The sequence below is a fragment of the Mus musculus genome, chromosome 6, assembly GCF_000001635.26.
Source record: "Mus musculus strain C57BL/6J chromosome 6, GRCm38.p6 C57BL/6J".
Lineage (NCBI taxonomy): Eukaryota > Metazoa > Chordata > Mammalia > Rodentia > Muridae > Mus > Mus musculus.
Window position 1 is genome coordinate 72,414,279 of NC_000072.6, and position 26,337 is coordinate 72,440,615.

At 46.4% G+C, this 26,337-nt stretch overlaps 2 protein-coding genes and 1 long non-coding RNA gene across 13 annotated transcripts; 2 read left to right on the forward strand and 1 right to left on the reverse strand.

Moving 5' to 3' along the window:
* Nucleotides 1–19,081, forward strand: Ggcx (gamma-glutamyl carboxylase). 9 transcript variants are annotated; one of them, XM_030255512.1, is made up of 16 exons: nucleotides 21–171; nucleotides 394–564; nucleotides 3,577–3,735; nucleotides 4,023–4,188; nucleotides 4,739–4,988; nucleotides 8,138–8,216; nucleotides 9,656–9,762; nucleotides 11,508–11,671; nucleotides 12,083–12,348; nucleotides 12,764–12,895; nucleotides 13,620–13,771; nucleotides 14,180–14,349; nucleotides 14,519–14,649; nucleotides 14,855–15,002; nucleotides 15,166–15,361; nucleotides 15,689–19,081. In XM_030255512.1, exons 7-16 carry the CDS (start codon nucleotides 9,722–9,724, stop codon nucleotides 15,876–15,878), a joined length of 1,590 nt encoding a protein of 529 aa, XP_030111372.1. In that variant the 5' UTR covers nucleotides 21–171; nucleotides 394–564; nucleotides 3,577–3,735; nucleotides 4,023–4,188; nucleotides 4,739–4,988; nucleotides 8,138–8,216; nucleotides 9,656–9,721; the 3' UTR covers nucleotides 15,879–19,081. The 9 variants fall into 9 exon arrangements, 4 of the variants coding, with proteins under 4 accessions (XP_030111372.1, XP_006506477.1, NP_062776.1 ...); XR_003956238.1 differs by lacking the exon at nucleotides 13,620–13,771 and having other exon boundaries at nucleotides 1–171; nucleotides 3,958–4,188; nucleotides 15,689–16,431; XR_003956237.1 differs by lacking the exon at nucleotides 13,620–13,771 and having other exon boundaries at nucleotides 1–171; nucleotides 15,689–16,431.
* Nucleotides 18,518–25,278, reverse strand: Mat2a (methionine adenosyltransferase II, alpha). Of its 3 annotated transcripts, none has more exons than NM_145569.5 (9): nucleotides 25,068–25,278; nucleotides 23,093–23,170; nucleotides 22,717–22,839; nucleotides 22,139–22,251; nucleotides 21,919–22,062; nucleotides 21,533–21,751; nucleotides 20,928–21,110; nucleotides 20,703–20,836; nucleotides 18,518–20,117 (listed from the first exon to the last, which is right to left on the reverse strand). In NM_145569.5, the coding sequence occupies exons 1-9, from the start codon at nucleotides 25,156–25,158 to the stop codon at nucleotides 20,015–20,017; spliced, it is 1,188 nt and encodes a 395-aa protein (NP_663544.1). In that variant the 5' UTR covers nucleotides 25,159–25,278; the 3' UTR covers nucleotides 18,518–20,014. The 3 variants fall into 3 exon arrangements, with proteins under 3 accessions (NP_663544.1, NP_001350728.1, NP_001350727.1); NM_001363799.1 differs by having other exon boundaries at nucleotides 18,518–20,461; NM_001363798.1 differs by having other exon boundaries at nucleotides 18,518–20,836.
* Particl (promoter of Mat2a antisense radiation induced circulating long non-coding RNA) lies at nucleotides 24,405–26,337 on the forward strand. The gene has a single exon (NR_046011.1). It is a non-coding gene; the product is annotated as a promoter of Mat2a antisense radiation induced circulating long non-coding RNA (long non-coding RNA).

The following is a 26,337-nucleotide window of genomic DNA, read 5'->3' on the forward strand; positions in this document are numbered from 1 at the left end:
GGGCGCTTTCCGGCCGTCCGCGCGAGTGCTTACGTGTCGAGGAGGCGGGGCCTAAGACAGCAAGTCTAAGTCTGGAGGTTCCACTGGGTCCGACCTGGCTGCAGAGAGGCTCACCTGTCCCTGCAGTCATGGCTGTGCACCGCGGCTCCGCACTGGTTGCTCCCGCCTCAGGTAGGCTGAGGGTTGGCGAGAGGCACGGTGGTCTTAGTGGGGAAGTGGCTTATTGAGAGAGATGGCGGTCTGTGTTGGAAGATCGTAGGAGAATCTTGGATGACCTGAGACTCAGAAGGTTGCAGGAGCTGGATCAGTGGAAGAACCCAGTGGGTGGAGGTCCTAGACTGTAGGGACTGCGGTTTTCCCACGCACTTTTTGACCCCAGGTCTTGGTTTGTAGATAAAGTACAGAAAAACAAGTCTGCACAGACATCAGGACTGAAACAGGGCAGCCGAATGGAGAAAATTTTAGGGTTTGAATGGACAGATTTATCTAGCTGGCAGAGTGTCGTGACCCTGCTTAACAAACCAACGGACCCTGCAAACCTGGCTGTCTTTCGTTTTCTCTTTGGTAAGTCCATTTTCTGGATGGGGACATTTTGGTTGAGGTGGTGGTGGTAGTGGTGGGAAAATGTCATCTTATTTCTTTTTAAGATTTATCATTATTTTGTTTATGTGTATGTATGTATGTGTTAGTTTGCTTTCTATTACTCTGATAAAAACACCATGATGAAAAGCAACCTGGAAAAGCATGAGTTCATTTCAGCTTACAGTTGTAGTCCATCTCGGAGAGAAGTCAGGGCAGGAATCTGGAGACCAGAACTGAAGAAGAGGCCATGGAGGAACCTTGTAGATGCTGGCTGGCTCCTCGTGGTTTGTTCAACCTGCTTTCTTCTACCAGTAGGGATCACCTGCCCAGGGTGGCACCATCCACAGTAGGCTGTGCCCTCTCACATAAATGCTTACGGGCCAATTTCTTCGAGGTATTTCCTTAGTTGAGGTCCTCTAGCTTGTTTTTAGGTGACGAAGATTAACCAGGGCAGTGTCTGTGTGATTGTAGGCCAGGCGTGTGCTTGCTTGTAGAAGCCAGAAGAGGGAGTTGGACCCCTTGGAGCTGGAGTTAAAGGTAGTTGCTGCCTGATATGGGTGATGGGGACTGAACTCTGTTCCTTTGGAAGATCAGTTGCAGGCTGGAGAGATGGCTCAGAGGTTAAGAGAGCATTGACTGCTCTTCCAGAAGTCTTGAGTTCAATTCCCAGCAACCACATGGTGGCTCACAACCATCTGTAATGGGATCCGATGCCCTCTTGGTGTGTCTGAAGGTAACTACGGTGTACTCATATATATAAGATAAATAAATCTTTTTTAAAAAGAAAAATAAAAAGAAGATTATTTGCATTCTCATAACTGCTGAGCCATTCTCTCCAGCCTAGTTGCCCATCTCTTCTCCTTAGAGCTGAAGGTATTGGAATAATGGAAGAATTCTTTGGAAGTTTGGAATTATCTGGCCTTGTCATCTGCAGTTAGGGTTTAGTGTTTAGAAATGCTTTGGACACATGGAGTAGAGGAACAGCTGCATGCCTGTGTGCATGCAAGAGCATGCTTGCATGTGGTGAGTTTAGGCCAGAGGTCGGTGTCAGCTGTCTTCCTCAGCCACTGTCCATCGTAGTTTTTGAGGTGGGGTTTCTCTCTCCTGAACCTAGAGCTCACCAGTTGAGGTAGACTGGCTGGCCAGCAAGCCCCAGGGGTCAGCCTGTTTCTCAGCCACTGAGATCGGTAGCTACCATGCCAGGCAGGCTTTGGACATGAGTGCTAGTGACCTGAACTCAGCCTCTCACGCTTGCAACAAGGACTTTGATTTTTTTTACCAATGGAGTAATCTCCCCGGCTCTTTTTGGCTTTTGAAATAGTCTCATTACATAGACCAGGTTTGTCTGGCCTCTTAAGTGCTCCTCTTGTTTCTCAAGTGCTGGGATTACAAACACCATGACACCTGACAGGAGAGACATTTTGTTCATGTCGTGAAGCTACTCAGAAGTTACACTAAGCAATTCAGAGAAATAGCCAGGGTGACAACTCACAGGGTTACAGATGTGCCAAGATGTGCCTTTAAGTCCAGCAGTTTCTAGCTGGGGGCCATTTTGCAACCTGGAGACCTTTTTAGTTGTCAGAACTTTCAGAGAAGAGAGATAGGTGGTTGCTGGGATTTGTGCTGGTACCAGGATACACTTGATGTCTTGTAACAAACGGGTAAATATCCCTATAGATAATTAACCAGACTGGCTACTGCAGCTTCTCCCGGGATTGAGAAACCCTGCCTGAACCTAAGTGGCTTTCCAGACCTGAGTGTCCCTTATTTGTCTTGGTGTGTTGAGCAAATACCACTACCTTCCTGGGTATGTCAGGAGGTTAAAAAAAAAAATGTTAGAAAGGCCCCCTGGGGCACTTTTCACAGCTCGGTAGGGTGTATCTTTATAGATGTAACTACTCAAACCCTACCTTTCTATAGTGTTTTGTATTTAGGTCTTATTTAATCCTACCAGCAACCCTGTGAGATTTTGTTATTTTTGTCTTGTTTTGTTGTTTGTTTTGATTTTTTGAGACAGGGTATCACTGTCCTGGATATATAGTCCTGGGTGGCCCTGCAACTCACTATGTAGACCAGGTTGACCTAGAACTCACAGAGAGAGATCTGCTTGTTTCTGTCTCCCCAGTGCCAGATTGAAGGTGTATTAGGAACCCTGGCTTTTGAAGTTTTTTAAAAAAGATTTATTCATTAGTGTTATAGATATATAAATATACAGGTGTGTGTGTGATTATATGCACACATGTGTGATTATATGCACACATGGGGGATTATATGCACACATGTGTGATTATATGTGCACGTGTGTGTGATTATATGCATACACAGGTGAATGGGTGGAAGTCTAAGCATGAGCACAGATGCCAGCAGATGATCTCTGCCCCACCCCACTAGTTTCTTTGAGACAGAATCTCTCTCTGAGCCCCTGGGGCTTGCAGTTTCTCAGCAAGCAGGAAGCCAGTAAGCAGCAAGCCTCTTGTTTCTACCCATTCATTGCTGGCATCAAAGATGTGCATAGAATTCCCAGCATGCTACATGAATGCTGGGCCCTGAACTACAGTCCTTATGGTTGCTCAGTTGGGCCATCTCTCCAGCCGCCCCACCTCTGCACAGGTGTGGGGGCCAGCCCCAGCGTGGGGGATTTCTTCTTGTTGGTTCTTGAGGCAGCAGAGGGGGAAGAGCATAGGGCAGAGGGTAAGACTTTGTCTTGCGAGAAATTTAAGGTTGCTGTATAATAAAAAGTTTACTTATCTAAGTCTAAGTTACTATGCTATTGTAGCTGACCTGCCTTCTGTGAGCCTCTGGCACTTAGCACCTCATCCTAAAACAGCAGGAGATGAAGTAAAGGATTAATTGCTAGAGCCTTTCCCTATTTCCAGATGACTGTGTAGCCCAGGCTAGTCTTAAACTTCAAGCGTGGAGCTGGGCATGCTTAGAGCTGTGTCTTGCTTCCTCGGTGGCTGCCTGACAGGTGTCTTCTCCTGCCTGCCTTTACAGCTTTCTTGATGCTGCTGGACATTCCCCAGGAACGCGGCCTTAGCTCCCTGGACCGAAAATACTTGGATGGGCTGGATGTGTGCCGTTTCCCCTTGCTGGATGCCTTGCGCCCACTGCCACTGGACTGGATGTATCTTGTCTACACCATCATGTTTCTGGGTGAGGGGAACTGGGTGCTGGGGTCTGAACCAGGGCCTGTGAGACACTCACCAGCAGCATTCTGGTGAGCCAAGTCATTGGATGCTTGTGCCACGTCTGCTGCGATTCAGTTTCTTGCCCCGCTCATCTGTGTATCATATGAGTCGTCATGACCCCACAACTCTTCTCCCATGTAGCTCTCTGCCTGATTATAAAATGCCTGCTGACTTTTCTTAATTTCAGTCCCAGGGAAGCTGGGCCTGTGGTGGTGACACTTTGACCTGAACCCTCTCCTCACCAATCCCCAGGGGCACTGGGCATGATGCTGGGGCTATGCTACCGGCTAAGCTGTGTGTTATTCCTGCTACCGTACTGGTACGTGTTTCTCCTGGACAAGACTTCGTGGAACAATCACTCCTATCTGTATGGTTTGTTGGCCTTTCAGTTGACATTCATGGATGCAAACCACTACTGGTATGTGCCTTGGGAGATAAATAGAGGGGAGGTGTGTCTGGGTCAGGATGCTTACAGAGAGATAGGGGCCCAGTGAAGTCCTAGAAACTGTCCAATGGGAACAGTTTTTATTGGTGTTTTGGTTTTGAAGGGGGAGGGGAAGTGGGGTTTGTATTTCTGTATCTCAGGCTGGTCTAGAACTCACTGTATAGTCTAGGCTGGCCTTGAACTTGCTATTTTCCTATTTTAGCCTCCTGAGTGCTGAATTACAGGTGTGAGCCATCATGCTGGCTCAGTAGACATATTTTTAATCAAGTTTTGCAAAGTAGAGTTATGAGGTCCTACTTTGACTTGGATGGATTTGGGGGAGCCTGTTCTCTCCTTCTTCCATGTGGGTTTTGGGGGTCCAGCTCAGGTCAGTAGGCTTGATGGTGAGCGCCCTTGCCTGCTCAGCTCTATTGCTTGCCTGCTTTGGATGGATTTAGGAAGGGGAAGGGCCAGCAAGTTGGGTGATTGCAGGGCCATAGGAAAGTGTCCATCCCACCCCTTCACTGTTTTCCTATCTCTCCAGGTACCTTGGTATATCCTCTCCTGTAAGCATCTTAGAAGAAGAGAAGACTAAAGCCAGACATAGCTGTTTTCAGATACTGCAGGGGTGCAGACTTTGCTTTCTGTGTGTGAGCCCAGAGAGGCAGAATTATAGCCAAACATAGAAGTTGCTGTGAGGTGGAAGTGATAGCAGAAACCAAAGGACAGGGGCCACCAGGGTGGCTCAGCAGTGCTGTCCCAGGTGAAAGGAACCCACTGCGTCTCTGGCCTAGGTGACCATTTCTCAGGGGAGGTGGGGACAAGCCTTGGAGCCAGGGTGGTGGGCCCCGAGACCTTGAGATTTTCCCATCGTGAGTTGCAGCTGTGGAAGCACAGTGAGCCAGATGGAGGTGGTTCACACTGACACACAAGCGCTTACGTCTCTCCCGTAAAGCTGTGTGTGTGTGTGTGTGTGTGTGTGTGTGTGCACACCCGACTTCCTTCGAGCTGAGCATGGCCACTACCACCAGGCTGTGACCCCATTTCCCATGCCCTACCATCGTCAAACTTGAAACCAATTCAGGATGTCTAACTTTGACCATAGAGGATTAAAAGGTTGCTTTGACGGCTATCTCCCACCTCCAAGTTCCACTTTTGTGACTTTTAGACATTTTTTAAAATTACCTATCATACACTCAGGGCTTTGTGTGTAGCGGGCATATTTACATTTTTTTTTTCCCTCTTTAAATCCTGATGAAGAGTCAGGTTTAGGTGCTCATTCCCAGCGCTTTGGGATGCTGAGGCAAGATGGTTGCTTCGAATTAGAGCCCAGCTTGGGAGATGTGTGTGTGTGTGTGTGTGTGTGTGTGTGTGTGTGTGTGTGTGTGTGTGTATGAATGAATGAGAGACCTTGTCTCAAAACAAGCAAACACACATGAGCTCCCTTGAGCTGAGGAAGTAAGTCTTGGGGAAATGAAGAATCAGCCTAGGTTTACACAGCAGGGAGGAGACAAATGGGGCTTTGTTGTCCTTGACCTTATCACAGCCTGCTTGGTTTCTGCCTCAGAGGAAATCTGGGTTAGTAGCCTGTCTTCTCTGTTCTCTCTTAGGATAAAATTTAAAACCAGGAGTCCTCTAGCACTGGATCCTGGCGTGTATTTTATACATGTTAGTTTATGCTCTGCATTATTTTGCTGGGGGATATTTTAAGTTTATTTTTCCTTTTTTACCCCTATGGAGGTGGGGATCAAACTCAGGGTCTTATACATGCTAGGAAGTGCTCAGAGCCTCTGGGCTGCTTTCCCAGCCCCGCCCTCCCTTTCTTTTTTCTTTTTTCATTTTTTTTTACTGTCATACTGTATAGCTGAATCAGATGGTGCATAACTGTATTCCCAGCATTGAGGAGGCAGACATGAGGATTATAGCTTGGGCTATATGTGTATGAATTTTCATGTGTGTGTTTTAATTTTATTTCATGTGGATGTATATTTAGCTGACCTGGATGTATGTGCCCCATGTGTGTGTGCCTGGTGCCTGTGGGGCTCAGAATACAGTACTAGATTTCCTGGAACTGGAGTCACAGGCAGTTGTGAGCTGCTGTGTGAGTGCTGGGAGTTGAACCCAGGTCCTGTAGAAGAGCAGCCAGTGCTTTTAACCATCTCTCCAGTCGCCTGTTTGGTGGTTTTATTATCTATTTACTTTTTTTTTTCCTGAGACATAGTCTACTATGTAATGCTAGAACTTGCTCAGTAGAGCAGGCTGGCCTCAAACACATGGGGATCTGCTTGTCTCTGCCTACCTGAGTGCTAGGACTAAACCTATGTGCACCATGCCCAGCCTACTTTTAGTTTTTAGTTGAATTTTTTATTGTGTAGGATTGGGAGCACGCGGTTTAGGGGAACAAGGGCATGCATGCCGTGGTCCCTGTGTCGAGGTCAGAAGACAGCCCACCTTTTTGTGGGCTTCAGGAATTGAACGGATTGCCTGCTTGAGGCATTTCTCCTGCCCACCCCGTAGGGTTTCCAAACATTCCCTCAAGTGTTCCTTCTTGTCATTTCTAGTTGAACTTTGAACTTGATCTGATTCATTGGAACAAACTGTGGAGTGAGCCAATAGGAAACGCTGTGTGTGTACATTTGTTTTGAGTCGGGCTCTCATTGCGTGTAGATCATACTGGCTCCAAACTTTTGGCAGTTCTCCGGTCACTGTCTCCCGAGTCCTGGGATTGTAGGCATGTGCCACTATGCCCCGCTACACTGAAGTTTTATTTATTTAGGTTTTTTGAGACACGGTTTCTCTGTGTAGCCCTGGCTGTCCTGGAACTCACTTTGTAGACCAGGCTGGCCTAGAACTCAGAAGTCCTCCTGCCTCTGCCTCCGGAGTGCTGGGATTAAAGGCGTGCGCCACCACGCCCGGCTGAAGTTTTAATCTTATGACTCACAATAGATAGTCTCTGACTTAATGGTTCAACTTGAATGTTTTTCACACCGTGGTGAGAAAATGCCTGTTGTCTTAGTTAGGGTTTTACTGCTGTGAACAGACACCATGACCAAGTCAACTCTTCTAAGGACAGCATTTAATTGGGGCTGACTTTCAGGTTCAGAAGTTCAGTCCATTATCATCAAGGTGGGAACATGGCAGCATCCAGGCAGGCATGGCACAGGGGATGCTGAGAGTTCTACATCTTCATCTGAAGCAAACAGGATAAGACTGGCTTCTAGGCAGCTAGGATGAGGGTCTTAAAGTCCACACCCACAGTGACACACCTACTCCAACAGGGCTACACCTTTTAAATGTGCTACTTCCTGGGTGGAGCACATAGAAACCATCACACATGTACTCTTACTTAGTCGATATAGTATTCACTAAAATATTCAACCTTTATTATAAAATAAGTCTTGTCCTGGATGGTTTTGCCCAACTGTAGGCTATTGCAGTTTTCTCTGAGCACATTTAAGATAGTGTATAAGCCATGCTGTGACATTCAGTAGTTTATGTATCTCAAATACATTTTTTAAATTAAGGCTATTTTCAGTTTATAATGGGATAAGACTTTATAAGCCACAGAACATCTATGGTGGTAGTGTTCGTCTATGATCTTAGTAGTCATTGCTGTTATAGTGCACTCATATTCCAGGTATGGCAGCACACTCCTGTGGTTCCAGCACTTGGGATACTGAGGCAGGGATGTCAGGAGTTCAAGACTAGTTTCAGCTACCTGGTGAGTTTGAGGCCAGTCTGTGTGTGATATGAGAGACTCCCTTCGCAACATAACATCCCAGGAAAATGTACGCATGTGTTTCAAGAGGGCCTCAGAGTAGCCCAGAGAATCAGGGCAGGCATGAGAGCTGTTTCTGAGATAGACATGACTGGCCTAATAGTAGGACGGGAATGCGGCTGGACTTTGGAGGCCTTTCTTGATGTTTTTACCTCCTTCCTATAGGTCTGTGGATGGCTTGCTGAATGCCCGAAAGAAGAATGCTCACGTGCCCCTTTGGAACTACACAGTTCTGCGTGGCCAGGTATGGAATTGTGTGTGTGTGTGTACCTTCCACCTTGACTTTTTTTGTTTGTTTGTTTTGTTTTGTTTTGTTTTGTTTGAGGCTGCCCCATGAGCTTCCAGAAACTGCCCTGTCTCTGTCTCTCTCCCATCTCACTTCAGGAGCTGTAAGAACAGATGCAAACTCCTGTGCCTTACTTTACATGGGTCCTGGGGATTAACCTTGGGCCCTCATGCATTTGTGGAGAATGCTTTATGCACTGTGCACCACCCAGCAAGGTTCAGGATTTCAAGATGGGGAGGGGCTCCCGGTGAGCTGTTACGGTCAGCAGTGGTCAGAGGCCTTCTCCTCTGCCTCCCTATATTCTTTCTTGCTTTATGATTTTTATTTGTTTGTTTTGTTTTGATACAGGGTTTCTCTGTGTAGCCATGGCTGTCCTGAAACTCTGTAGACCAGGCTGGCCTGAAACTCAAAGATTCAGTGTTCTACCTCCTGAGTGCTGGGATCAAAGGCTTGTGCAACCAACACCCAGCTATTCTTTCTTGTTTTTAAGAATACACTATACATACTTTTAATCTCAGCACTCAAGAAATAGGCCAGCCAGGACTATACAGTGAGACCTAATCTTAAAAAACACCCAACACTTCATTATTATTATTATTATTATTATTATTATTATTATCATTATGTGGGGGATATCGGGGTGTGGGTGCATGTGCTATGGCATCCACATGGAAATACAAGGATAACTTAGGGAGTTGGTTCTCTTTCACTTGTTGAGGCGGTATCTCTCTTCATGTTTCTGCCCTACTGCATACTCCAGGCTAGCTGACCCATAAAGCTTGCAGGTGATTCTCCCATCTCCCTGGAGGAGTGAGCACAGATACATAATGAATGCTGCATCCTTTTTACCAGGGATTGACTCAAGCTGTCAGCCCTGTGCAGCAAGCATGCTTACCCACCGAGCCATCTTGTTAGCCCTGGTTATTTCTTTATTCTTTTTGTTAAAAAACTAGATTGGCCCTTCCGTTTTTTTCTAATTTCTCAATCTCTGAGTTCCCACTCCATCATGGAATGAATAAGACCTTGGGTGTATTGGATTCGAATTTTAGAGCTTGTTGGATGAATGACAGTGAGGGGAAGCTTAGAGGAGTTAATCTGTTCTCTCTGGGGCATTGGGCGAGATGAGAACTGTTATTCTTTAAAGTTGCATTTGTTCTTACTTGTGTCTGTGTGCCTGTTTGTGTGTATGTGGACTGCGGGCATACAGTGCCCACAGAGACCAGAAGAAGGTGCCCTGGAACTGGAGTGATAGGCAGTTCTGAGCTGCCTAACGTGGGTGCTGGGAATCAAGCCTAGGCCCTCTGCAAGAGCAACGAGTGCTTTGAATCACGGCGCTTCCTGCAGAACACAGGCGCTCTTTGTTTGCTTAGACGTTCACGCTTCCTTCTTGTTTGCAGATCTTCATCGTGTACTTCATCGCGGGTGTGAAGAAGCTCGATGCTGACTGGGTTGGGGGCTACTCCATGGAGCACCTGTCCCGGCACTGGCTCTTCAGTCCCTTCAAGTGAGTGGTCAGCACAGAGGCCTTTCGGGGGCCTCATTCGCCAGGTCTGTGTAACACATATCTGACTTTTGCCTTATCTCCCCGTTCAGCCGGATACAGAGTAATGATGCTGAAAGATGGAGGCCTAACTGCATCTTGGAGACTCTGTGCTATAGATGGTCAAAAAGAGAAAGGAATCAGAATTAGGTGACTTAATGTCCAACTTTGCTTTCAATTGTTGCGATAAGACCACAATCAAAACCAGCGTGTGGAGGAAAGGGTTTAATTGGGCACCCATCCAGCCCATCCCAGTCCTCTGCCATCATCGAGGGAAGCCAGGGCAGGAACTCGGCAGAGCAGGAACCGGAAGCAGGAGCTGACGATGCAGAGACCATGCAGTGCTAGTGCTGCATACTGCCTTCTTTCTCATGGCTTGCTCACTTTTTCTGTTTTATGCATATAAGACAAGCACCCCAGCCCTGATCCAACTCTTTTTATTGTATTTATTAATTTTTTGTAGACAGGGACTCACTATGTAACTCTGGCTGGTCTGATCCTTACTATGTGGACTATGCTGGCCTTGAACTCAGAGCTCCTCTGCCTCTTCTAGCATTAAATGCAGTATGACTGTAGTCTTCTTTATTATTATTTATTTATTGTATGTATATGAGTACACTGTAGCTGACTTCACACACACCAGAAGAGGGCATCGGATCCCATTTCAGATGGTTGTGAGCCACCATGTGCTTGCTGGGATTTGAACTTAGGATCCCTGGAAGAGCAGTGACCTGCTGAGCCATCTCTCCAGCGACTGTAGTCTCCACAGGAGCTCTCAGACAGTTTGGCAAAGGCAGATGATGCCGCTCCTGCTTGACAGGCAGCCTCATCTGCGGTTTCTCCTTCCTTCCAAGTCGCCCTCATTTGCTCTTTCCCACTTCCTGTTTTCCACATTCTGAACTTTGACCTGTTACTCAGCCAGTCACTCGTTTTTTACATTTTCATTTTTCCATGTATCTACTTGTATGTGTTTATAGGTACACTTGGCACACATGTGCCGTGGCCTATGTGTGGAGGTCAGAGGACATCATACAGGAGTTGCTTCTTTGCTTCCACCTTGTGGGTGCCAGGGATCAAACTCAGATCTCTAGGCTTAGTACCTAACCATGTTACCAGCCCAGTGCGGTCAACTTTTAAAAGTGAGCCTGTTCTTTTTCTTTTGAGAAAAGGTCTCATCTATCCCAGGCGAGCCCCCAGCTCCATGAGGATGACCTTGACCTTTCTGATCCCCCTGCTTCTGCCTCCCAGGCGTTAGGATTACAGGTGTGCACCGCCACATCCGGTTTTGTGAGATGCTGGGGAGCAGACCTGGGGCTTTTTTCTTGCATGCGCGGCAAGCGCCGTGGGCCCCGTGCCCCCCCTTCTGTGAGCTGCACGCCCAGCCCAGGCTCGCCTTTCCACACTTCTGCTCTAGGATGTCCATGGGGCGCCAGCTTCCTCCAGCATGCTTCCAGTCGAGTTTTATCCCAGGAGATTGGGCCTTACTCCTCGTACAGGGGGTCTTGGGGGAGAAAATGGACACCTGAAAATGTCAAGGGATTGGAAACTCCAGTGTAGAACATTCTGTCTGCGTCTGGGGCTTAGTTGTTGTACCCCACTGCTGGGCAGATCCTTCGTCAGGGACAGGTTACTGAAGCACCTGATGCTTGTGCTCTGGCTGCTGGGTGAGCCAGCTGACCAGCCCTGGCCTTCTGTCCCCATGTCTGCAGGCTGGTGTTGTCGGAGGAGCTGACAAGCCTGCTGGTAGTACACTGGTGTGGGCTTCTCCTTGACCTCTCGGCTGGCTTCCTGCTCTTCTTTGATGCCTCCAGACCCGTCGGCCTGTTCTTCGTGTCCTACTTTCACTGCATGAACTCGCAGCTCTTCAGCATCGGTCAGTGCCTGCAGCGGTAGGGAGAGTGACTGCAGGGCCGTGGGAAGCAACTGGGGATGGTGATCCACAGGCAGGAGATGGTACTGGGTGAACCCAGTATGGTCACTGCAAAGTGGGAAGAGGTAAAGATGAGCGGCTTGGGAGCTCCGGGGGCAGCCAGCGTGCTGCACAGTGAGGGTCTGTGGGAAGAACAGTGAAGCACTTCTAGGTTCGGGAAGCAGTTCAGCTGCTGCAGTGCTTCTCTAGAGTGCACAAAGCCCTGAGTTCCATCCCGAGCACCACAGGAAACCAGCTGGGATGGTATTCGCCTCTAGTCCCAGCACTTGAGAAGTAGACTGTAGAAGTACTTCATAAGGGGTGATGGTAGAAGGAGTGTGAGCACACGGACATGTCTTCTTCCTGCTTTCCTAGGGATGTTTCCCTATGTCATGCTGGCCAGCAGCCCTCTCTTCTGCTCAGCTGAATGGCCTCGGAAGTTGGTAGCCCGATGCCCGAAAAGGCTGCAAGAGCTGCTGCCCACCAAAGCCGCTCCTCGGCCTAGTGCTTCCTGTGTGTATAAGAGGTCCCGGGGCAAAGCTGGCCCGAAGCCCGGGCTGCGCCACCAGCTGGGAGCCATCTTCACCCTGCTCTACCTCCTAGAGCAGCTCTTCCTGCCCTATTCCCACTTCCTGACCCAGGTTCGTGGCATCTGGACACCCACACCAAGGCTGGGCTCGGGCTGTGCCTGGTGTGGCAGGATCAGGGAAGGAGGGAAGGAAGGAAGGAAGGAGGGAAGGAAGGGAGGAGGGAAGGAAGGAAGGAAGGAAGGGAGGAAGAAGGAAGGAAGGAAGAAGGAAGGAGGAAGGAAGGAAGAAGGAAGGAAGGAAGGAAGGAAGAAGGAAGGAGGAAGGAAGGAAGGAGGAAGGAAGGAAGGAGGAAGAAGGAAGGAAGAAGGAAGGAAGGAGGAAGGAAGGAAGAAGGAAGGAAGGAGGAAGGAAGGAAGGAAGGAAGGAAGGAAGGAAGGAAGGAAGGAAGGAAGGAAGGAAGGGCTTAGTTCTGTAGTCTTCTTGGTAGAGAAGCACTAAACCAATGCTGTGTGCTCTGTCTTCCCAGGGTTACAATAACTGGACAAATGGGCTGTATGGCTATTCCTGGGACATGATGGTGCACTCCCGCTCCCACCAGCACGTAAAGATCACCTACCGCGACGGCCTCACGGGCGAGCTGGGCTACCTTAACCCTGGGGTGAGACTTCTGATGCTGCCAGTTCTTCAGAGATCGTATTTGGTCCGACACCATAAAGTAAAACAAACTGGGTCTCTGCATTTCCTCAAAAAACCAGATGGAACCTTTTCTTTTTTCATTTTCTTTCTTTCTTTTTTTTTTTTTTGGTGCTGGACCCAGGGCCTAACACATATTAAGCACATACTTTTAACAGTGAGCTACATCCTCATCCCTGAGCTTTTTGAAGTTTTTTTAAAAAATTATTTTGTGTGTTTGTGTGTGTATGTGTGTGTGTACACATGAGAGACAGACAGGCACATGTGGAGACAACTTTGAGGAGTTAGTTCTTTCTACAGCATTGTGAGTTCTGGTAATTTAACTCAAGTTTTCAGGGTTTCATGGCAAGTGTTTTAACCTGTTAAACCATCTCAACAGACCATATTTTAAATCAATAAGTCAGGGTATTTCTATATATCCCAGGCTGGTCCTGTTTCAGCTGGTGCTGAATATTTTTAACATATATACTGTGGATAGAGATGAGATAGTTTGTCATTGTTTTGAATTAAGATTATGTTTTTGGAAAGGTAAGTAAATATTTAGCAATGAAAATTCACCACCCAAGACAACTTTCTTTTTTTCCCTCCTGGTAAAGTTAGGTAGCAGGCAGAGATGTTTATGTCATTGGCAGTGCATGTCTTGGAGGTTGACAGTGACAACGTGGGACTAATGTGGGGGTTTGGGGCAGGTATTCACACAGAGCCGGCGATGGAAGGATCATGCAGACATGCTGAAGCAATATGCCACTTGCCTGAGCCTCCTGCTTCCCAAGTACAATGTCACTGAGCCCCAGATCTACTTTGATATTTGGGTCTCCATCAATGACCGCTTCCAGCAGAGGTGGGCAAGGGGAGCAGCGACAGGGAAAGATGAAGCACTGTTCTTTTTGCCAAGATGAAAAGCTGAAGTCTCCCAGTTGTCTGCTTTTTACAAGGCTCTCTCTCAGTGTAGTGCATGTCGGGGTTGATCTGGTTGTGGTCCAGCAGGGGGCACCATCATCCAGGAGAAAAGTGAACTGACTGTTCTCTCAGACACTGTTAACACAATGCCGTCTCAGGTGGCCACTAACTCACATTCTTTCCCCTCCTCTCTGCCATGGACTGGCAATAACATGCTGACCGCGGGCATTTCTTTTTTTGGGAAATCTTACTCCTTCGAGAACGTGGGTTCAGTGGTGAAAGGAGCAGAACCAGAAATCTGGTGGGTGGGTGGCTGTTGCCTCCTGAGAACATGGTTTCCTTTTTGAAGGCTTTTTGACCCTCGTGTGGACATCGTGCAGGCTGTCTGGTCCCCCTTCCAGCGCACACCTTGGGTGCAGCCACTCTTGATGGATTTATCTCCCTGGAGGACCAAGTTACAGGATATTAAGAGCAGTCTGGACAACCACACCGAGGTGGTCTTCATTGCAGATTTCCCTGGTATGGAGGAAGGCCAGGGGAGATTTTGCTGTCTTTCTTTGGCTTCCTTGACCATAGAGACATTGCATATGATGGGGTAGGGAGGGGACTCTGGATGCGATGGCTGTGAAGGTGTGCTATCTGTGCTGGTGAGGTGGGGTGGGATGGTGAACTCTCTTGCTCCTGGCAGGGCTTCACTTGGAGAATTTTGTGAGTGAAGACCTGGGCAACACTAGCATCCAGCTGCTGCAGGGAGAAGTCACCGTGGAATTGGTGGCAGAACAGAAAAATCAGACTCTTCAAGAAGGAGAGAAAATGCAGGTATTTTCTGGGGTTAGCAGTGATAACTAACTGGGGATTTAGTATCGTAAAATAAGAACGTTAGAAATTTAGGAGAAGCTGTGATTCCAGAGGCCGTTGTCAGACTCCCAACGCACAGAAAGAAAGCACCAGTAGGATTAGAGTGGGGCGGCAATAGCCTAGCTAGGGACGTTAGAGTGAAACGTGTCCTTTGTTCCCGCACCAGTTGCCTGCTGGAGAGTACCATAAAGTCTATACTGTATCATCTAGTCCTTCCTGCTACATGTACGTCTATGTCAACACTACAGAGGTCGCACTGGAGCAAGACCTGGCATATCTGCAAGAATTAAAGGAGAAGGTGGAGAACGGAAGTGGTGAGTGCATGAAGGCTTGGGCAGGGAGAGTACCTGGTTTTAGAAGTCAGTGTTACAGAATCGAACATCAAAGAGAGTGCGTGAAGCTTCTAGTTGATGGAAATGGGCTTTCTAAATGAGAATGGGCCTTCTCATCGGATCCTTTTTGGTGTCTTCTGGACAGAAACAGGGCCCCTGCCTCCAGAACTTCAGCCTCTTTTGGAAGGGGAAGTAAAAGGGGGCCCTGAGCCAACACCTCTGGTCCAAACTTTTCTCAGACGACAGAGGAAGCTCCAAGAAATTGAACGCAGGCGAAATAGCCCTTTCCATGAGCGATTTCTCCGCTTCGTGCTGCGAAAGCTCTACGTCTTTCGACGCAGGTAAGTTTCAGTCACAGAAGCATGTCATTGCCATCAGGTGCTCAACAAGCCTGGTTACTCTCCCCTAGCATAACAAATCCTAGGGATCTCTCCCCTCTTCACCCCCTTCCGCCTGCTTATCTTTAGCCTTTCCATGGTTATTCCTGTTTTACCCTAGAATCTTGTCAAGCTTCAGAGTAGGGTCTGCTTGCATTTGAGATGTGGAAGGGTCATTTCAGGTAATTTGTGTCCACAGGTGAAGGGGTCTAGACCAAATGTTTCCTGAGGGCTTTGGTTGAAGTTACATAGAAACATACATTTGGACTGAGTGTTTACCTTTCTTTTCAGCTTCCTGATGACTCGAATTTCACTCCGAAACCTGCTATTAGGCCGCCCTTCCCTAGAGCAACTAGCCCAAGAGGTGACATATGCAAACTTGCGACCATTTGAACCAGTTGATGAGTCAAGTGCTTCAAACACAGATTCTTCAAATCACCCGTCAGAGCCAGATTCTGAGCATGTTCACTCTGAGTTCTGAGGGATGTACAGATGCTCTGTGCAGATGTGGGGGCAGCCTGTTATAGGCTTATTGTCTACGCAAAGAACATATTTTTGGAGAAAAATGATATGGGACAGGCTTTCACAGTACAGCCCAGGCTGGCCTCAAACTCATGGTTGGTCCCTCTGCTTCAGCCTGTTTTGTAATTACATAGATCACCAAACCTAGTTGCTTTTCCCTTTACATTTTTTCCCCTTATAAGTTCTTTAAAATTATAGCTTACATTTTTTCTTTTTTCTTTTTTTTTTTTTTGTATTTTTTCTTTTTCAAGACAGGGTCTCTCTCTGTGTAGCACTGGCTGTCCTGGAACTCACTCTGTAGTCCAGGCTGGCCTCCAACTCAGAAATTCTCCTGCCTCTGCCTCCCAAGTGCTGGGATTAAAGGTGTGTGCCACCACGCCCCACTGGGCTTTTAGTTTTTATAGACAAGATTTCTCCATGTAGACCAGACCAGCTCTCCTGAGTGCTGAAATTAAAGGCACGGGACATCACTACCTGGCTTTCTTATTAAACTTGTTTTAGTGGTCTCAAAATTCACTACCTGGCTTATTAATAGTCATTTTTTTTTTTTTTAAGTTGACTTGTTCTTTAGGAAAAGGAATTACACCACAGTGAATGTAGCTGAATTCATTGTGCTTGCTATGTGCTTGGTACCATTTGAAGCAGTGTACCTGAATTAACATACTTAGTACTTTAAGAAGCATTGGCCTTTACCTTTGAAGAAAGGAAGACAAAATTTACCCAAAGGCATCTGGGAGTTGACAATTTGAAATCTGTTAGATTTAAGGTCCTGTATCCTGCTGCTTGTAATTTTCAGACCCACCAACACTAAAGCTGAAGAATTATAGCTTACAACTTATGTTAATGCCAAGTGACTAGGGTGACCAGGTACTAACAAATGCACAAGGTAGATTTTAATTTACAATTTACTTATTCCTATTTGTAGCCAGCAAGTTGCTCAGCATCTTTGGCATCAGAATAGCACTACTAAATAGGGAAGCCAGATGGCTTACTTTTGCATAAATCAGCTTAGTGAATGGTAACTCTCTAAGCCATTGCTGAGTCATAAGCCTTGAGGTTTTCTGCTTTCTTGTATTTGTCCAACTCCATCACATCTTCCTTCTATTCATCCTATTTTTATCTCTACTATCACTCTATCCCTTCACCCTTTATTTTGAAATCTAGTTAGGGATAAGACCAGGGTAGGGTCAATTGCACAGGTTAGGTCTGAGAATGGAGAACCAAAAATCTAGCTTAATGCATACAATGGGCCAGAGGGGTTGGCTCGGGGAGCTCTGATGAAATACAACCTGGCATTATGTCCTTAAACGGTCAGCCCTGAGTAGTAAGGAGGGGGGGGGGTGTCCTTTTCAAACTTTTGCAGTGCTTATGAACCCAAGGTTCACGCGATGCTCCTTCCATGTTGATTTAAGAGTGAATTAAGTGGAGATGAGCTCAGTAGTAGTTAAGCTGCTTGGGACTAGAAATGGGGGTTCAGTTGGTAACATAGTCTCCCATGCAGTAAGTCTTACCAAATAAACTGGGCACTGGTATGCATCTATAGTTTCAGCAGAGGCTCAGTTTAGGGACAGTGCAGGGGAAGCAAGACCCTATTTAGTACTCCACCTATCTCGAGTACACTTCCTGCTTGCCCATATTTCCTTCTCTTCTCACTGGCCTAGTTAAGTGTTTATGTACCTAGTATTTCTCAGGACCTCCTTAAGATTGAGGGCTCAAGCTAGCTTTTAAGATCTCACAAGCACATCTATGTGGTAGAGCACTTTTGAGATGGTCTCACCCCAGGACACCCCCAAATATAAATTATGTAGCTGAGGATCTCAAGTTCCTAATTGTCCTGTTCTTGCCAGTGGGCAATTTGTCATTTTTGTCTTGAGCAAGCAAGCCTCTAAAAACTTGAGATAAGGACTTGCTATTCTTGAATAATTGGATGGATACATGAGCCATTCTGGAGACTACCAGCAATTTAACTATGTCTATCTTTGCCTCCCAAGTGGGAGGATTAAAGGAACAAGCTGCCATCACCACCAGGCAAAGAAAATCAATACATTTTGTGTAACATTAACACCATAGCAGGGTTTCTGATTGCTATGAATTAAAGCTACATGTCTATGAAATTAGTCTCATCTTAAAGTCTCTTAAATGGCCAGGCAGTGGTGGCGCATGCCTTTAATCCCAGCACTTGGGGAGGCAAAGGCAGGCGGATCTGAGGCCAGCCTGGTCTACAGGGTTCCAGGACTTGAAAAACCAACTCTTAAATGTTTTTAGTGCCAAGAAAGAGTAAAATACCTATCTAGCATATAGACTAAATTCCTGCCATCACAGAAGCCTCTTGACCCCTGTTCTGCTTGCTTCTGCCATCCAAAAGGCAGCACTTAATTGCCAAAGCCTTCAGACAGTGTTGATTTCCCAGGACGGATCTCCAAGTGTGAATAAAAATCCTGACCTCCATAAACCGTGGTGCATGCACAGTATAAGCCAGGCTTTCTAAATCACTAAGCTTTTATCGTAGTCCTGGTTGAAAACTTTATTGCTGGCAATGGGTAGCAGATGCTATAAATTTTAGCTCAGAAAGCAACAATGGACAAGTAATAGACACAGTTTGGGTAGAACCTAGCATTTTATTTAGATCTTCATTAAACTGTTGGAATTGAGAACCAGACATACGTAATAAACCTCCAAAAAATAGATCCTGAAAGGCACTTTCTTGCTTAGGGCAAGCAGTCATGGAATAAGCATGTAAACAAGCTGGCTTCTCTGTACCACACCAGCCAAGTCAGCTTTCTCCATGGCCAGCTGCACCAGCTCTGCCCTCCCTTCTGTTAACACCAGCCAGACCCCCTGTAGGTCTAACCCAAGGTTTTTCTGTAGGACACCTTGGCCTACCTGGGAATGCTGGAAACATGTTAAAGGAATTCATGGTGTTGAAGAAAAAAAAAAATCTTTTAAAAGCTGCCATCTGAGGTGATGGCTTCTCTGTACTTACGCCATACCCCAGAATACAATAAATAAGCAATTAGAAAATGTTCAAGTATGAAGGGATTTCCTCCTCCCCGCCAAAAGCACTGCTCTCTGAAGGAAGCTGGTTTCTCTGTAGCTACACCAGCTGTTCAGAAAGCTCATTGGACCTGGTTTTGAAAATAAAACAAAGTTAAAACCCTGGGAGGAGCTATTGTGCAGTGTGGAGTACTCTTTCTTATAAAGAAAAAAAAGTTACCTGGTACCAAAGTGTGCAACCTACAGACCCTCAGGTACTGCCCTGTGACTTCTCTGTATATCACAAGGGTGCCAAATGCCTGTTTTTCTAGACTAAAAGTTGGTGAGGTTTGGCTAGTGCTGAAACCATGCATAGGGTTGGTTTACTAAATAAAACCTTATTACGTACGTCCTCCAAAGACAGCTGAAAAGTGGAGAGATTTTGATTTGGTGCTGTTTGAGGTGGCAATTAATAGCATAAGCACCAGGGAGATGGTTTAATCGTAACTGCCTTTTTTTTTTTTTTTTTCAAAGTCAGGCTAGAGCTCCAACTGAAACTTTCGTTTCATGCAAGATTGATTGGATAGGAACACTCCCTGATAAAGAACTACATAATTAGAAATGAGTTACAGGGAGGATAAGGACAGGGGCTTCACATTCAATAAATAGAGCTCAAGACGTTACAGATTCATGCTGACAGGGCTGTGGCATTGCCAGAGTCTACAGTCAAACTACAAGTACTTTACGTGCACACTACAAGGATGTTTTCAGCATCTGGTGGGAAAGTAATTGCAATTAGGACTTTGGAGGATTAGGTGATAGGGCACAAAGGTTCGATTTCAAAGCATTATTCACTACAGTGTTTGTTTCTAGGCAGTTACATGGCTCACCTATGCTCACTATATCCATTATAATGGTGAACAAAACACCTAGGGACAGAATAGCAAGCCCAACTTACAGTCCCCCACAAAAGCTAAAATTCATGTCATTGATTAGAGTGACTGCAACTGATCAGGAGCTGAAAGAGGACAGAAAAATTTAGGAAGAAGGCCCTTTCCCTCAGAGCTTGAAGGCTTCTCTGTAACCTACGCCAACAAGTCTGGGGAAAAAAGGCTAACACTTTCAATATTTAAGCTTTTTGGGCACTTCCCATGGGAAGCTGTCCCTACCAAAGTGGCCATAGGCTGCAGTCCTCTGATAAATTGGCTTCTTCAGATCCAGATCCCTGGAATATACAAGTCCATAACTTAATATGTAGCATTAAATTAAAACAGAGCAAAACAATCAGCAAGACTCATTTCAAGAGTTCTGGCAAATGAGTTCAGTTCTCCCTGGGGTTTGCTAGGAAAAAAGTTCATGGCGAAAGTATTTGTTACTTCCCTTGTGTTACTTGCAGTTTTTATTAATAGTAACTACAGTTCTTGTTTTCCAGCTCTGGCTTGACAAATGAAAACTTATCATTCTCAGGAATTCCAATTGAATACTTACCAAGGTCCAATCACTGACCACTATGGTTATTTTCTTTGTAACTTTGAGCATCCCACTTTAGCTTATTCTTAATGTAGCACCCTTAGTTAAGATAAGCACAAAGCTCAGAATCAAAGATGGAGAACTTTCTAGAATGTTATTTTAAGTCACAGAACACTAACTTAATCAGCTAGATCCCTGTCTGAAGACAATTTAAAATATTGGCATGTTCTAGGAATTAAAATTTGTTTCCCCTCACGAGAAGTCTACCTCTATCTCCTCAGATTTTAGTATATATGTCCCAAACCCCTATCTCACTAGCAATAGGTTTTACCATCTTTACCTGACAATGACCCCAGGGCGAAGATCAAAATTCTTCTTTACAATTTCTAATAGCTCTCTCTCACTCTTCTGAGAAGTGCCATAATGGAAAATGGAGATCGACAATGGATGAGAAACTCCAATAGCATAAGAGACCTAAAAGTCAGAAATACATTGTTATAAAATAGGGAAGTATTTGAAATATTTTACTAAGTACCCTTCTCCCATATAAATGTTCACTACATACCTGAACAAGAACCCTCCTGCACAGACCTCCTTTAACAAGGGATTTTGCCACCCAACGAGCAGCATAAGCAGCTGAACGGTCCACTTTGGTATAATCCTTTCCTGAAAAGGCCCCTCCTCCATGAGCTCCCCAACCGCCATAAGTATCCACAATGATTTTTCGGCCAGTCAGGCCAGCATCACCCTGGAATTATAGGATTTAAGTCATGTAATTTTTTTCCCTTGAGACAGAGTCGGTCTGTGTAATATATAATAGCCCTGGCTGTCCAGGAACTCAGAGATCCACCTGTGTTTTTTCCTGCCTCCTAAGTACTGGGATTTAAGGTGTACTTCCACTCTTGGCCATGTAATTTTTCTAATAAGAGGTGGTTAGTACCCATTCTAGATTCATCTATAGCCAGAAGTAGATCATACCCATAATCCCACTTGGGAGGCACTTGTTGGCAGAACAAGCTGCACAATGCCATAACATTAGATACGTAGTGAATTCTATGGTAGCCTAGGCTACAAAAGATACAGGGTGTATGTGAAATGAAGGAAGCAGACTAGAAAAAAAAATGGTGGCATCCAGAAACCAACGATAAACCAAAACATTTCATATATTACCTGAGGCCCACCAATAACAAATCTGCCACTTGGCTGTAGGTGGTAAATTGTATCCTCATCAAGGTATTTTGCAGGTACAACAGCCTTGATCACTTTCTCCTTCAGAGCATCCCTCATCTCATCAAGACAAACTTCTTCATCGTGCTGAACAGATATAACAATCGTGTGGACTCTGATGGGAAGCACAGCACCCCGATCTTGCATATATTGCACAGTCACCTTGAATGCAAAACAGATGGGAACACTTGTCAAACAGCTTTATAGTGGGTTCTCTATCATAAGTTCAAATATAGCAGAAAAGACAAGGATTCTCCCTAGTCAGCTATAATTAACTTGGGAATTTTAATGTAATTTGAGAGAAATGTAGGTTTAAGATCACTACTTACTTGAGTTTTAGAATCTGGGCGTAACCAAGGCAATGTACCATTGCGGCGTAGTTCAGCCAATTTGGCATTTAGCTTGTGTGCTAAGACAATGGTTAAAGGCATACACTCTTCAGTTTCATCAGTGGCATAACCAAACATCAAACCCTAAAAATATGGAGAAGTGGTCAATAAAAGTGTCAGAATTTAACATTTAAAAGGATCCTAATAAACATCGTAATACCTGGTCTCCTGCACCAATATCTTCCTCATTCCGGTCAAGATGAACACCTTGGGCAATATCTGGTGACTGTTGTTCCAAGGCAACCAACACATTACAAGTCTTGTAGTCAAACCCTATAAAACAAGGTGTTCCAGTAACCTTCCTTTTATCTCCAAAATGTTAACAGTAGTGCTGTGCTGCTAGAAAGCTGGACATGCCAAAGCCAAGTGGTCAAGCACTTCTTTAAAAGACCATATTCACATAATTCACTTACTGCCCCCTCTATGGTTTGGAATAAGGTCTCTAACTTGGCTGACTTCAAACTACAACTAAGCAAGCAGCCAACTCCTGCTTTGACACCCAGAAGTTGAGTTTACATCATCATGTCTGGTCACACTATTGATGAGAATCTGTCACTTTATTTGTAGGATAGGAGACTGCTTTTACACTATGTGTCACATTTTAGAGGATATGGTGTAACTATGTAGAGTCAAGGATTACTAGGAACATTCCAGAAGTCTCTCCCACTAGCATCATTTTTGCAGATTCTGTATCTGCAAAAATGAGTTCACAGGGGGAAAAAAATCTTTAAAACATACCTTTGGAAGAGTCATCATATCCAATGTGCTTTATGGCTTCACGAACCACTTTCTGGTAATCAATGGCAGCTCTGGATGTAATTTCCCCAGCAAGAAGAATCATTCCAGTTTTAGCAACAGTTTCTAATAAAACAAAGTTTTATACTTAAAATATTAAGGGGGGGGTTTTTGCTGAGGAACTCAATCATGTTATATAAGCTGTATCACTGGGCTTGGCTTCATGTTCTGTTTTTCAGATAAGGTCTTAGTAAATTACTCACATAGGCATTTAACTTGCTACCAGCCTCAACCTCCCAAGTAGCTGGTATTACCTATACCACAAAACTTTGCTTCAAACGCCTTTTTTGCCATTCATAAACAAGTGCTCTGTACCTACCACAAGCCACTTTAGCATCAGGGTCTTGTTGAAGGTGTGCATCAAGGACAGCATCACTGATTTGGTCACAAATCTTATCTGGAAAATAAAAGTTCCTGGTTCAACTTAACTATTACTACTAACCCTATCTCATCATGTAACTAGCAGTTTATGTGCAACCCAAGAAGCAAATATAGCTATGAATTTGTAGGTGACAGAAGCTTGATGTAAAGTTATAGTAGTATTTGCAAGGTGAGAGGGAGAATCTCCAGTCTTTTGTTTTTGAAGACATGTTTCTCTGTGCAGCTCTGGCGGTCCTAGAACTTGCTCTGTAAACCAGGCTGGCCTTGAACTCAAGAGATCCACCTGCCTCTGCCCTTCAGATTAATCAAAGTCAAAATGATTTATTTTGATATCTCAAAGCCTACCATAGGAAATAACCTCACAGTGTATTTTAGAGACAACTGTTCTTTTTATCCCCCACATTTAAAATGTTACAAACCTACTAAAGAGCCAACTGTCAGGTCATTAACTTCTTAAAACAGTCCATTTCCCCTATTATTAGACAATAGGGAAATGAGATTTTTTTTTTAACCATGAAAATAAATTTAACAGAAGAAACACCAGCAAACAAAAAATGCAGTAATTTTTTTTTTTTTGAGACAGGGTTATAGCCCTGGCTGTCCTGGAACTCAGAAAAATCCACCTGCCTCTGCCTTCGGCTCCAGGAAACTTTCAAGTGTGCTCTAAGCCATATCCAATTTCTCCTTGATTCATCAATTTAGAAAATGGCAGTATCCTGGTCTGGAATGTTTGTGGTATTGAGACAGGGTCTTACACGTGGCCCAGGCTGACAAACTAAACTGCTTCCATACTTTAAACGCTGGGATTGTAGTAGTTAGTGTACCACTGTGCTTGGCTCTATGTTCCTTGATTTTTGTTACTACCCCAAAATGTGTATTGCAGCCACAGAACCTTAAGATGGAATCTAATGGCTGTACTAAGGAGTGATTCAATAGATATGGAGATACTCCTTTCCTTGAGGGGAGTGTGGGAGGAGCCACAGCAACACTTGTCTTTCAACCATCACTCATCAAGATGCTCCTCACAAGCCATGTAATAATATTGCTGTGGACCCCCTGCGAACGGAAACAGCTCAAACTGAATATTAGTATTTACTAAATGGTTATGTTCCATCTGAAACCCAAAGTCCATATAATAGATTCATTATAACCGATCTCATCATGGCGGTTCAGTGGACAAAGCCTTAAGGAAACATGAAATAAATCCTCCTTTAGTTGTAGGAAAAAGACCAAAGGGAAGACTTTAAAACGAAACCTAACGCGATGGGAGTATACACTTAATTCATGCACTTCATCCTTTTCAAGCACACTCTAAATAAGGGATGCCTTCTCTAATTCGCGCTATATTTAGTCAGTGGCAGTCTGTCACCTTGAAGGCTAAAGGGCATGTCTACCCATGCTCTTAAGCGTTTTCCAGGGGCCGGAAGTCAGGGATATTAGAGATGGGACCTTCGGAGACACCAGCCCCCACTTCCAAACTAGGGGTCGGGTGGGTAGAGGCCGCCAGCTCCGCTTCGCCCCAATTCCACATGCGGCGAACACGTGGTAGCCGCTGCAATGCGGGGCGCGCGCTCCCGGCGGCCGGACGCGAGCACGCGGGGCGGGGTCGCCCACTTGAGGTTTTTCCAGGCGACGGGACTAAAGAGGAGGAAGCAGTGCCCTCCCCGCGCCGATCTCAAAACTGCCTCGAGCCCCCGCCCTTCTCGATTTCTGGAACCTTCCGCATGCCGGGGCGCGCCGCCGGATGAGGAGCGGAGAAAGGGGGAGGGGAGCGGGGCCGCACATTGCAAACTCGCGGCGCCACGAGGGAAGCGCGCGGCCGCTGCCATGCCCACCGCCGCCGGAGACGGCCTCGACCACCCCCAGCGCCACTGCCCTCCGCCCTTCCCTCCTCCGAGTCCCCGTCGGCTCACCTGGGTGACCTTCCCCTACAGACTCGGAAGTGAAGAGGAACGTCCCCTCCTCAATGAACGCCTCGTGGAAGCCGTTGAGCTGCCCGTTCATGGCGGCGGCGGTGAGAGAGGGCGACTCTGAGGAGACTGAGAGGCGGCGAGGCGGAGGGCTGCGGAAGACACAGAGGGAGGATCGCTTCAGCTCTCGGCAGGCTGGAGACTCGGAGCGAACGGAGCGGCGGGCGAAGCGGCCCAGTATTTATAGAGCAGGGGGTCGCGCGCGCCCGGCTCGGGCTCCGCCCCTCGGCGTCGCGCGCCAATGCGCCGCGGGCGGGCGGATGGGGGTTGGCAGGGAGGTCCGCCGAGCCGAGCTCCGGCTGAACCATTCTACCGATGGGGGGGGCGAGCAGAGCTAACCGGGCCTCCTGCCAGTAGTTAGTCATCTTGATGGCGTGGGTTAAATGGAGATGTAAGTGAGTAGACTTGGGGTTTACGCCCATCCCCACGTTGATTGCTGGAGAAGAGAGGATTTGGATTTGAAGGACGGCCTCCCCTGTACGAGGGTATGGTACATCCCTCCGACCGTTGCCCACGGAGGTCTGCCGGCGCGCGCGCCTCCCAGCGGCGGCCGTGGCGGTGGCGGCCGTTTTGTGCTGTGGCTCTCGCCGAGGGTCTTTCCTGCCACCACCACCCTCCATTCGCCACCTCGTGCACCAGCGCCGGGTGGCCCTCTGCCATGTGAAGGTGGCCATGTTGACTGGCCAGCGGAGGCTAATAGGCACTGCCCTTATCCATCCTACACGGTTCCCTCCGGGGAACGAGAGATTGTGAGGGGTTCTAGCCCTACCGTTAGTCATGCCTCGAGTAACTGCTCTGGGGAAAATGGCTGTAAAGCCAACTAGCAGGAATGCTGTATTGTTTTTCCGAACAATTGCCACTTGCCGGCGGCCTCCCCTCCCCCCTCGCCGAGCCTCGTGGACCCCCGTAGTCTGAGACGGTACTAGATTCTTTTCTATCCTAAATCTGACTTTGCATGGCTTGGTTTTCCATGCTTCCTAGGAAGAAATGGACGTTCCAATCTGTTCGAGAGAATATGAATGCTTCTTTCGTGTGTGTAGGGGAGGGCGCTATTCAAGCCTTCAAATGTGCTTCAGATGAGCTTGTCAAGGTCAAATGGCCTCGATTTTATGACACTTTCTCTTTTAAACTTTTGCAGTTGTCTCAGTTTTGCTCATGAAATGAATTAACAGACGGGGAAAAAAAGGGAAATAAAACTCCATACAGACAAAGA

Bases quoted from the DNA above. Each gene is read 5' to 3' on its own strand.
- Ggcx (NM_019802.5), top strand. From the start codon at position 129: ATGGCTGTGCACCGCGGCTCCGCACTGGTTGCTCCCGCCTCAG. The intron at 9,763-11,507 runs GTGAGTGGTCAG...CCATGTCTGCAG, and splicing joins TGGCTCTTCAGTCCCTTCAA to GCTGGTGTTGTCGGAGGAGC. The intron at 15,003-15,165 runs GTGAGTGCATGA...TCTTCTGGACAG, and splicing joins GAAGGTGGAGAACGGAAGTG to AAACAGGGCCCCTGCCTCCA.
- Mat2a (NM_145569.5), bottom strand. From the start codon at position 25,158: ATGAACGGGCAGCTCAACGGCTTCCACGAGGCGTTCATTGAGGAGGGG. The intron at 22,063-22,138 runs GTATTACGATGT...CCATATTTTTAG, and splicing joins ATATTGGTGCAGGAGACCAG to GGTTTGATGTTTGGTTATGC. The intron at 21,752-21,918 runs GTAAGTAGTGAT...TTTGCATTCAAG, and splicing joins GCCCAGATTCTAAAACTCAA to GTGACTGTGCAATATATGCA.